We start from the raw sequence: 11,922 nt of genomic DNA on the forward strand, positions 1-11,922 counted from the left end.
ATAATGATCATAGATAGCAACTTTGTTGTCATAATCAACTGAAACCTCTTCCAAAATAGTGTATTCATCACAAAATAAAGTTATGACCTCTCCAAATCCACTTTCATAAATATTACAATAAGATTCAACACCCTCCAAAATAGTGGGGTCAAAATTACCTAGAGTTGACACTCTTCCAAACCTACTTTCATCATTGTAATCATCAAAAATAGGAGGCATGCAATCATCATAACAAATTTTCTCATCAAAACTTGGGGGACTAAAAATATCATCTTCATCAAATATAGCATCCCCAAGCTTATGGCTTTGCATATCATTAGCATCATGGATATTCATAGCAAGCATACTAACAACATTGCAATCATACTCATCATTCAAAGATTTTACGCCAAACATTTTATTGAATTCATTTTCTATCAATTGAGCACAGTTTTCCGCTCCATCATTTTCAAGAAAGACACTATAAAGAGGAATAATATGAGGCAACCTCAATTCCATTTTTTGTAGTTTTTTTAGACCAAACTAGTGATAAAATAATAAACTAAAAGATTCAATTGCAAGATATAAAGATATACATTTAAGCACTCACCTCCCAGCAACGGCGCCAGAAAAATGCTTGATGTTGACTACGCAACATTTCTTCTTGTAGACTCGTGGTGGGCCTCCAAGCGCAGAGTTTTATAGGACGGTAGCAATTTCCCCACAAGTGGATGACCTAAGGTGTATCAATCCATGGATGGCATGGCTGAAGATTGTCTCTCTCAAACAACCCTGCACCAAATAACAAAGAGTCTCTTGTGTCCCCAACACACCCAATACAATTGTAAATTGTATAGGTGCACTAGTTCGGCGAAGATATGGTGATACAAGTGTAATATGGATAGTAGATATATGTTTTTGTAATCCGAAAATATAAAAATAGCAAGGTAACTAGTAACAAAATAAGGCCTAGGGTTCATACTTTCACTAGTGAAAAATCTCTCAACAATGATAACATAATTGGATCATATAACAATCCATCAATGCGCAACAAAGAATCACTCCAAAGTTTCTATCAGAGAACATAGGATGAAAACGTGCATCAACCCCTATGCATAGATTACCCCAATGTCACCTCGACAATCTACGAGTTGAGTGCCAAAACATACATCAAGTGAATCAATATAATACACCAATGTCACCACGTGTATCCATATGCAATACATACATCAAGTGTTGTCAAATCCAATATTCAATCCAACATAACGAAACCTCAAAGAGCAAGACTCAATTCATCACAAGAAGGTAAATAGGGAAGAACACCATAAGATCCAAATATATTAACAAAGCTCGCGGTACATCAAGATCATGCCAAATCAAGAACACAAGAGAGGAAGACCAAACACATAGATACTAGTACATACCCTCAGCCCCAAGGGTGAACTACTCCCTCCTAATCATGGTGGCCACCGGGATGATGAAGATGGCCTACGGTGATGATTTCCCCCTTCGGCAGGGTGCCGGAACGGGGTCCTGATTGGTTTTTTGTGGCTATAGAGGCTTGCAGCGGCAGAACATCTCATTTAGGGTTCTTTCTGGGGGTTTGGGTATTTATAGGATTTTTTGGCGTCAGTCTCACGTCAAGGGGGTGCCCGAGGGGCCCACAAGCTTGGGAGGCATGCCCTAGGGGGCGGGCGCGCCCCCCGGGCTTGTGGCCTCCTCGACCACCTCATGGTCTAGCTCCGGTACTTCGGGGGTCTCTTTTGGTCCATATAAAATCACCCTTAAATTTTTAGCCCATTCTGATAACTTTTATTTCTGCACAAAAAACGACACCACGGTAGTTCTACTGAAAACAACATCTATCCAAGTTAGTTATAATTAAATCATACCAAAACCACATAAAATTGTTGTAAACATGGCATGAATACTTCATAAATTATAGATACGTTGGAGACGTAACAATGCCTATATACATGATCATTGCCTTGATATTGTCATAATTATGTGCTTTTCTATCAATTGCCCAACTGTAATTTGTTCAACCACCGCATGCTATGTGTTCGAGAGAGAAGGCTCAAGTGAAAACTATGGCCCCGGGGTCTACATTAATCATATATAAAAATCCAAAATTCCTTATCTGCAATTTTATCTCTTTTATATTGTTTTCCAATTTATATATCTATCACTATGAGATTTGATCCTTGCAATTAACGAGTTCAAGGGTATTGACAACCTCTTGCCCGCGTTGGGTGCTAGTATTTGATTTTGTATGTGCAAGTGCTATTCACAAGGTTTTGCGTGATTCTCCTATTGGCTCGATAAACCTTGGTTCTCACTGAGGGAAATACTTATCTCTACTGTACTGCATCTCCCCTCCTCTTCGTGGAAAATCCCAACGTAGCTCACAAGTAGCAGGAAGAATTTCTAGCGACGTTGCCGGGGAGAATTCACGTCAAAGTAGTCTCCCATCAACTTGCCAATTTTGGCTCCGTTTCCGGGAACACATCATCAAAGCCTATCACTTATGGGTAAAAAGCCCTTCCGACATGTGAAGGTTCAAACTAAAAAAATGTTCTGTCGTCGCCCAATAGGCTCTCATTTTCCACTTTCTGTTCTGATGCAAAGTTAATTAGCCTTATGATTCATACAATTTGTGGAATAATCAAAGTGAAGTTGTGCTTTATGGTATAGCCATATAGGAATAACTACTGCTCTAAGATGTGAAAAGAACTTCCAAAGCATCTAATTATGCTTGCAAAAGACCAGATCAAAATGCATTTGAGTATATTACCATTTCAGTAAATGATGAAAGTCTTATCTTTTGATAGGTCGACTATTTGTTTGCCTAGATTAATAGTTAATCAAAGTATCACTACATATTTATTGATTCAGTGCTTATTCGTCGAATCATTCTTCAAGGGAATCCATGCCAGTGTGCTTAACCTCACCTCCCACCACTTTCGACCGAGGGTGCGATCCTTGCCATAGGCATCATCGTTGTCACCGTGCAGGAGAACCTTCCATTGCTCGATGCATCGGCAATGATGTTCCTGGAGAGATGTGAAGCGGCGGGGAAAGGTAACTAGGTACAGGGCGCTACAACAATGACTCCTTGCATTGCCATCGAACGACCCACCCGCTTAGGCGATGCTCCTGGCTTGCCTGGTAGACAACATATATACCTTGTAAGCATGTGTTGAGTTACTACTGCAGGCTATAAATGTCTTTGTTTGCTAACATGAGAAAATCAATGGACCACCATCCTTGCTGATTGATTCGCGTGCGTGTGTGTTTTGTTTATCTGAGGCACCAAAGAGGGGGGCGTAACACGAAACATCATGTGTAGCAGATGGCGTTGCACCTCACATGGAGTGGGTGGTGAAGCACGGGGCCACGACTATGGCCGATTTGCTGCTGGAGAACAACGCGAGCCTGAAGGTAGTCGGCGTGAACGGCCACCGGGTATGGAATTGTTTTCTCTTCTTTTACCCTAAAATTGTACTCTCTTTTTGGGTGTTGTTGAATTTGTTTTCCCTTTTTCCTAACAAACGGACTCTCCCATTCATTCATTGATAATGTAGTTGATTCAACGCCTGATTGGTCATTGATGGGTCGAGGCTTAAGGCTCATAGGTTTGTGCAAAATGGTGTAGGTTCATTTTGCAAAGGTCTATTTGTCCACAGAAAACTATTGAATAATGCTTGTGTGCGGGAATTCTGATTTAGGCACACCTGCCAATCTGTAGGGCTATTGACATCCAAAATAGTAAATACATCGTCTGGAAAAGGATAAAACCTAATCTAGGCGAGATGGTTAACTTTTATTTACATTTAGAAACTAATTTATTTTCACGACATGGGGCAGACTATTAGAACCGATCTATATGTGTGGTAGAGTTACTTTCTTGTCTGCATCAGCATTTTAGTTTCGACAATAAGATATTAAGACAACATTTCTTCTACCTCTTGGAGATTTTTTAATGCCGATGCAAGTGGTCTGAAGATGTCTTCGTGACCAAATTTACAAAGTGATAAGGGAGATATGTGATGGAACATGTGGAAACGTTTTTAGGTCTTACAATATAAAAACACTAAAATTGCAGACTTTCTAAGGGAGATATGTGATGGGATGTCAGCTAACCATTATTTCATACAGAGCTCCCCTCAGCCACCCTAACCCTGTCACGACGCTCTATGAGCACTTCCTCTAAGAAGAGGAGACACTTGTGCATGCTGTGCAAGGTGATACACAAGATTGAGTGATGGTCTTGTAAGCTCACGGCGATCATGGAAGTAGTGCAGTTCCTTCGTACAAGGAGAAGGACGCCGGGGCGCGGGAGTCTAAACAGGACCGGGTGCTTGCGTGTGAGACCCTCAAAGATGTGCTTAATCAGCTTGCTCTTGCATAGGTCGAACACCAATGAGTGATTGTGGTGCTATGTGAAATACTAAAATACAGGTGCTCAAGCGGTCGTTGATTGATATTATGTAGCTTTCCTTTGCATACGTTATCAACTACATATACATGTGGCCACATATGATAATCTGTTTTCAAATACATGTGACAAATTCTTGAAAAATTGGATTGTAACATTGTGCAGAAGAGAGAAGAGAGAAGAGATAAGAGAGAGACATGTAGAGCAAGAGAGGGATAGAGAGGATGGAGGAAGGGAGAGAGACTGTTGTTTGGTTGTTATATTGTAGAGAGACAGATGGACTGTTCTTTGATTTTAATATTGAAGGGAGCGAGTTTAACATGACGTAAAAAAACTACATAGCTTATGTGTGAGGGGGAGCTATGTTGGAAGGGAGGTTGTGAGAAGAGGTGGAAAGCCTGTATTACTATTGAGGCTGTGGCGCGCTAGCTCAATGTTGAGGCGGCGGCGCAAGAGGTTGTCAGGGAGAGAAGGAGGCATGCCATGCTATTTGTGAGCTGCATTGGAATTTTTCATAAAGAAGAAGGGTGAAAAATATAGTAGTGGATAGTATTTTCCTCTGTAGGAATCAAGGTTATCGAACCAATAGGAGAACCAAGCAAATTCCTAATAAGCAGTACCAACACACACAAGAACAAATACTTGCACCTAACACGGGCAAGAGGGTTCTCAATTATCTTGAACTTGTTACTTGCAAGGATTAAACCTGGTAATGATAGATAGATAAATTGAAAAGTAAAATAAAAGAAAAGAAAATTGTAATAAGGTATTTTTGGTTTTAACATATGATAAAAGTAGACCTGAGGGTCATAGTTTTTATTAGAGGCTTCTCTCTCGAAACATATCATACGGTGGGTAGACAAATTATTGTTGAGCAATTGATAGAAAAGCGCATAGTTATGACGATATTCATGGCAATGATCATGTATATAGGCATCACATTTGTGTCAAGTAGACCGAAACGATTCTGCATCTACTACTATTACTCGACCAATCCACCGCTATACAACATGCATTTTTGGTATTAAATTCATAGCAAACAGAATAACGCTTTAAGAGCATCTCCAATAGAATATGTATATGCAAAAATAACTAACCTTCACATCTCTCAGGGGCAAGGGCCAAAAACACCTCTCCAACAGATGGTGTAGATACAAAAAAATGCATCTCCACCTCCTGGAGATGTAAACAACAACACCTCGCGGTGCAAATTTGCATCTCCACCTACAGAAGATGTAAAATCTCAACCACCCGCCAACTGGCCAACTACCGTTCCATTCTCTTCCGCGCGACCAGCCGCCGCTCGGCCAACTCTGCCGCTGGCCGAATCGCACCAAATCGTCGCCTCCGCCGCCCGCCCGACGGCCGCCGGGCTCAACGTGACTTTGCCCCCCTCCCCCCGCCGTCCTCCGCAGCCTGCCTCACCGGCTCCGAAGTTCCTCCACCATCGGTCGCCACCAATTTCCGCCAGCCGATTCGGCCGCGCCGCCGCTCCTCCGCTAGCCCCCGACCGTCGCCTCCCCTCCCCCAGCCCCCGTCCGTCGCTCGAGTCGCCCTGCCCACCACCCCGCCGCCCGTCGCCACCGCTACGTCCACCAGGTCGCCGCCGCCCGACCTCACCGCCCCTGCGTCGTCCGCCCCATCGCCGCCGCCCGACCTCGCCGCCTCCGCGCCGTCCGCCCCGTCGCCACTGCCCGAGCCCGTTGCCCCCGCGTCGTTTGCCCCGTTGCAGCCGCTTCGCCGCCCACCTCCACATGCCGCCGCTCCGACCTCGCCCGACCTCGTTGCCTTCGTGCCATCCGCCCCGCCGCTGCCGCCAGACCTCGCCGCCACCTCAAATGAAGTAGTGGTTGAAATATAGTTTTTACATCTCCATTTGCATCTTCTATTGAAGTAGCTGTTTTACATCTCTGTTTGGCATCGTATGTTGGAATTGGCCCTTTTTTGGAAATGCAAAAGGCACTTTTTAGATATGCAAACTTTTACATCTCTTGTTTTACATCTTCAAATTTGCATCTTCTATTGGAGATGCTCTAAGCAAGATGACATAATGTAGACAGATTGAAACCATGTTAAACCCCGTCGTTACACAAGGCCATCAAAGGTTAGGAACAGCGCTTTCACTCGAAGGTCCGAAGCTTGGTTAGACTGAATTTTAGATAACCACATATTTGAATGTGTTTCTAAAGAAGAAACCAACCGAAGAATGACATGTAGAAAATCCGCTTACCATTTATTATTTTCTCTTGCAACGTCCAATATTTTCTACATGAGTAACAAGATTACTACACCCACATCCAAATCTCTTCTGCAATTATCATGCAGATCCCATCAGATCATCGACAAGGAGAAGGACGCCGGGGCGCGGGAGTCTAAACAGGACCGGGTGCTTGCGTGTGAGACCCTCAAAGATGTGCTTAATCAGCTTGCTCTTGCATAGGTCGAACACCAATGAGTGATTGTGGTGCTATGTGAAATACTAAAATACAGGTGCTCAAGCGGTCGTTGATTGATATTATGTAGCTTTCCTTTGCATATGTTATCAACTACATATACATGTGGCCACATATGATAAGCTGTTTTCAAATACATGTGACAAATTCTTGAAAAATTGGATTGTAACATTGTGCAGAAGAGAGAAGAGAGAAGAGATAAGAGAGAGACATGTAGAGCAAGAGAGGGATAGAGAGGATGAAGGGAGAGAGACTGTTGTTTGGTTGTTATATTGTAGAGAGACAGATGGACTGTTCTTTGATTTTAATATTGAAGGGAGCGAGTTTAACATGACGTAAAAAACTACATAGCTTATGTGTGAGGGGGAGCTATGTTGGAAGGGAGGTTGTGAGAAGAGGTGAAAAGCCTGTATTACTATTGAGGCTGTGGCGCGCTAGCTCAATGTTGAGGCGGCGGCGCAAGAGGTTGTCAGGGAGAGAAGGAGGCATGCCATGCTATTTGTGAGCTGCATTGGGATTTTTCATAAAGAAGAAGGGTGAAAAATATAGTAGTGGATAGTATTTTCCTCTGTAGGAATCAAGGTTATTGAACCAATAGGAGAACCAAGCAAATTCCTAATAAGCAGTACCAACACACACAAGAACAAATACTTGCACCTAACACGGGCAAGAGGGTTCTCAATTATCTTGAACTTGTTACTTGCAAGGATTAAACCTGGTAATGATAGATAGATAAATTGAAAAGTAAAATAAAAGAAAAGAAAATTGTAATAAGGTATTTTTGGTTTTAACATATGATAAAAGTAGACCTGAGGGTCATAGTTTTTATTAGAGGCTTCTCTCTCGAAATATATCATATGATGGGTAGACAAATTATTGTTGAGCAATTGATAGAAAAGCGCATAGTTATGGGGATATCCAATTCTGAGCTCAGGCTCAGATGACCCTGAAATCTCCCCCACTCATTCGCATGTGGATCAGCGCCCTGTAATGTATTCCAGTTTGTATTCAGGCAGTATTGTTTCCGATCACAGCGCGTGCGCTGGCGCATTTATTACGACGGCAAACGTCAACCCGTACGCGGAACAGCGGTAGTGGACACGGCCCAGTCATTTTTCTGTATTAGGCTGAGCCGTCCCGAGGTCGCCAGCTAGTTCATGAGGAGTATATGTTCACTCGTTCCCCACACCGAAACCTACACAATCTCATCCCCTGTTTCTCAAAACACGCGCGCGCGCGCGCACACACACACAATCTCGTCCTCAGACCCCACTGCCGTCCTCAACGCCCCTCCTAATCCCGCAGTTAACAGTGTCCGCGTCCGCATGGTTTGTCTAGCAGTCAGCACGCTAGTTTGCAAACTAGCTATATACGATTTCAGTGTCCATGTGCAAACTAGCTTGAACATACATCAATGCTAGCTTTGTATCAGTTTCACATTCAGATTTCAGTCCTGAACAATGTTAAAACTACATTAAGACTTGCAGCAATGAGCAAATCTTCGGTCCATTTGATACAGTGTTAGATTCAGTTTATCAAATGCAGCAACGAGCAGTTTTAAAACTAACATAATTTCAGTGAGCATACATCACTGCTAGCTTAAACATCAGATTCAGGTTTCAGATTTCATCCTGAACATGTGCTTGAACACCAGATTTCATAGTTGTGAACATACATTCAGATTCTCCTGAACTTTGCGATGAACAACAAGTCAATGGCAGCCCCTTATTTATGATGAATTTGATTCTCCTGAACATCAAATTTTAGTGCTGAACTTTTCCAAGTCAATGGCAGCTGCTCTGAAGACCTGTCCTGAATATTAGAACAAAGTTTCAGGAATTTACTTTGTAGCTTATATCAAGCTTTTTCATGCCGATCATTTGTTCCAATAACATATATGCAGCTAGCAAACATGCGGACATGCACGTGTACTGAACTGGGACATGCAGCTAGCGAGCACTGATGAAAATAAGATATTGTATAGATTGATACTACTCCCTCCGTTCACTTCTATAAGACGTCCTAGACATTTAGGACAACACTTAAAACAGTTTAATTTCAGCTGCCTAAAACGACTTACAAAAGTGAACAGAGGGAGTAATAATCTTCACCAATTGAGATTAATGGTTATATAAAAATTAAGAGTGGCATGTACTAGTACTAAAAATGAAGGATATTTGGTTTGGTCCTTCCACTAAAACAAGCAGGTAGCATGGGGACTTTAGTATCTATTAACTTCAATTCTCTGGAGATGCCACTTACTCTTTGTTGCTAAGTAGGTCTTGACTAGACACAGTTTTCCTATCTCTGGGCTGCCACAAAAATGACCCTTTGCTGAAATGAGAATACTAAAAATAAATCATTACACATACTGACATGCAGTACCAAAATGCTTCAGGTGGCATTATGCATACTGTCCATGTGCATAAGAGTAAGAAAATGTCAGGTAGTGTTACTTGTTAGGGCCACAAGCATGTTTCTTGAGTATGAAAATGAGCTTACCGCTGGCAAGTCCAATATTAGCAGCGCATCATCATCATCTCCTGCACCCACCTTCTGCTGTGATAAACCAGTGATGGCTTTTTCTTCATTGTAACAGTTGCTGTTTCAGAAGAAAATCAGTGGAACAGTTGCTGTTTCAGGGATATTGTGTGAGCGGGTAAAGGGATTTGACAGTTTCCAAATATCAGGTACCTATATAGTACCTTGTAGTAGAAGCACTTGACTAGGTTCAGAATTCACAATTTTCTTACAACATGGAGCATTCCCTGGTGGCATTTGCTGCTTATAAACTACAGAGAATACTGAAAATAAATCATGCTAAGTATCAGACCTATAACCACCTCCTTTCTCGCCTGATCCTTGTCCTCATCCTCCCACGCCGGATTCCTATTCTCTTCCTCCGTTGGCGTCTTGTGCTTGTCCACCGCAGCACCGGACATCTTGCTCGACTGGCAGCAACGAGCAGCGAGTAGTGGTGGCACCGGCGGAGACACAAAGACGACGCATGTGGGGACAAGCGGGATGCCAGGACTGCGACGAGCGGGGAGCAGGGGCATACTTGCGAATTGACTGCTCTAAAGCACTCATCCTATATGGACACGGCGTTCTGTCCGGTGGCGCACTCCCAAGATGTAACCTGAATTTACAAACAAGAACAAAATATGTAACTAACCATCGATAGGAAACAGACCCAAACGAGTGCTGCCGCGGATAACTTTTCCTACTGATCTCAACCATACATCACATGAACTAGCAATTTCATCTTTTCTGTTCGGCAAATCACACATACCACTAACATCTCAGCGAGCATAGCACAAGAAAATCGCACCATTTGCTAGAAAAATAGTAACAGTTAGACAGGACAGGATTCAGGTTGTACCTTTTGGTCCATCCCGGCGCCTCTGGATTTACCCTGTGGGTGGACTGCGCAGACCTCGTCGGAGAGCCCGGCTGTCGACAGCGATTTTCACCCTGCATCCTCCCAGGGCTAGCGCAACCAACGTGCTGCCTGCACCCGGAGCCCGCATTCGAATCCGCCGGCGTAGCAGGGGTGGCATCACGTCGCAGGAGCACCGCAAGAGGCACCGGATCTGGATGTTCCAGGCTGTCCGCGAACTCCGCTCGCACCGGAAACCTGCAACCCACGGCCATGGCGGGCACCGACGGCTCCGTCATGGGGGCACATGCAAGGGTAGATCTCCAAAGCGGGCAGGGTTGACTTACTGGTTGACCGCATCCAGAAGGATTCAAGCCCAGCATCTTACATCGCCGGCCGCCGGAGGAACCGCAGCCTCCCGCAGCCTTGGGGAAGGGCAGCCGTCCGTGCCGGCGGCAGGCTTCCAGAACGGCTCAGGTTCGCTCCGACGTAATTGTTCCACGGCTCAGCCCAAAAGGTAGACGGCCTGGTACACGGACATTGGTCCACCCATACGTTTTGGGCCCGCACGGCTGCACTATTCGCTCCCGTATAAGCGGCGTATCCCTTTTTTTCGCTGTCTCGGTGCAGACTCGACAGACCCCTTTTTGCGAATCCCCATACATGAGCCAACGCTAGCGATTTCGGGAGCAGCTGAGCTCGAGCACCGAATCGCTGCGTCCATAGTTATTGTTGAGATGTAGATATATATGTGTATTTCTTGTACAACAAGCCCTCCTCCTTCCATGTATAGTTGAGGACGTGGCTACCCTTTGTACTTATATATACGTGCGTATTGCACCCGATCAATATATCGTGAGTTGCATAATCCTCTACATGGTATCAGCCTAAACCCGATTCCTGCCCTAGCCGCGTCGCCGTTGCTTCCGAAGCCGCCGCCGCTAGCCCTCCCCTTCGCTACACCCGCGTTGCCGATCCTTCGCCGCCGCCGTAGCTAGCCTCGCCTCCCGATCCCTCCCGCTCGCCCCGCACTTCCGCGCAGCTTGCCCTGCACTTCCACGCCGCTTGCCGCGTATCTTCTCGTGATCGCCCTGCTCTACCTCGCTGCTTCCAACCATCGCTAGCCACCAAAACCATTACCCTACCCAGCCAAAACCGAACCAGCAGCCATGTCCACCGGTTCTGATCTCTCCCACCGCAGCGCCGCCTCCACTCCTCCGGCTGTCCGTCCGCCAAACCCCTTCGACTCCTCCGCCGGCTCCTCTGCTGCCACCTTGCCCGACCCTGCCTACATCCGCGATGTTCTCATCGAACGTCGCGTTCCGGTCATCCTCTCCCACAAAGAGGCGAACTTTTATGCCTGGAAAACATACTTCAATCTCCTCTTCCGTGAGTATAACCTGCAGGATCACATCGACGGCACCGCCAACCTCTTCGTCCTGAACCGCGACGCCGACTGGCTGGCGATCGACGCCACCATCATCAGGTGGCTCTTCCTCACCGTGTCCAAGGACATCTTCCACACCGTCGTTCGCGACAAGGACGATCCATGCACGGTGTGGAACAAGATCGTTGGCCTCTTCACCGACAACAAGCTCCAACGGATCGTCTTTCTGCAGCAGGAGTTTTTCGGGTGTCACCAAAACGACTCCTCCGTTGACGACTACTGCATG

At 45.1% G+C, this 11,922-nt stretch overlaps 1 protein-coding gene across 9 annotated transcripts; it reads right to left on the minus strand.

Moving 5' to 3' along the window:
* Positions 1–8,296: 8,296 nt before the first annotated feature.
* LOC123138472 (uncharacterized) lies at positions 8,297–10,810 on the minus strand. Of its 9 annotated transcripts, none has more exons than XR_006469179.1 (6): positions 10,597–10,810; positions 10,253–10,507; positions 9,704–10,009; positions 9,373–9,472; positions 9,133–9,204; positions 8,297–8,682 (listed from the first exon to the last, which is right to left on the minus strand). XR_006469179.1 is itself a non-coding variant. In XM_044558449.1 (2 exons), the coding sequence occupies exons 1-2, from the start codon at positions 10,630–10,632 to the stop codon at positions 9,760–9,762; spliced, it is 630 nt and encodes a 209-aa protein (XP_044414384.1). In that variant the 5' UTR covers positions 10,633–10,802; the 3' UTR covers positions 9,547–9,759. The 9 variants fall into 9 exon arrangements, 1 of the variants encoding a protein (XP_044414384.1); XR_006469180.1 differs by having other exon boundaries at positions 9,133–9,218; XR_006469176.1 differs by having other exon boundaries at positions 8,297–8,677; positions 9,576–10,009.
* Positions 10,811–11,922: the final 1,112 nt, after the last annotated feature.

The sequence above is a fragment of the Triticum aestivum genome, chromosome 6B (genome assembly GCF_018294505.1).
Source record: "Triticum aestivum cultivar Chinese Spring chromosome 6B, IWGSC CS RefSeq v2.1, whole genome shotgun sequence".
Lineage (NCBI taxonomy): Eukaryota > Viridiplantae > Streptophyta > Magnoliopsida > Poales > Poaceae > Triticum > Triticum aestivum.

What these genes read in the sequence shown, in the direction of transcription:
- LOC123138472 (XM_044558449.1), bottom strand. Translation starts at nt 10,632, where the DNA reads ATGCTGGGCTTGAATCCTTCTGGATGCGGTCAACCAGTAAGTCAACCC. An exon ending in GCGCCGGGATGGACCAAAAG is followed by an intron (nt 10,010 to 10,252) that starts GTACAACCTGAA and finishes TTGTAAATTCAG; the next exon opens with GTTACATCTTGGGAGTGCGC.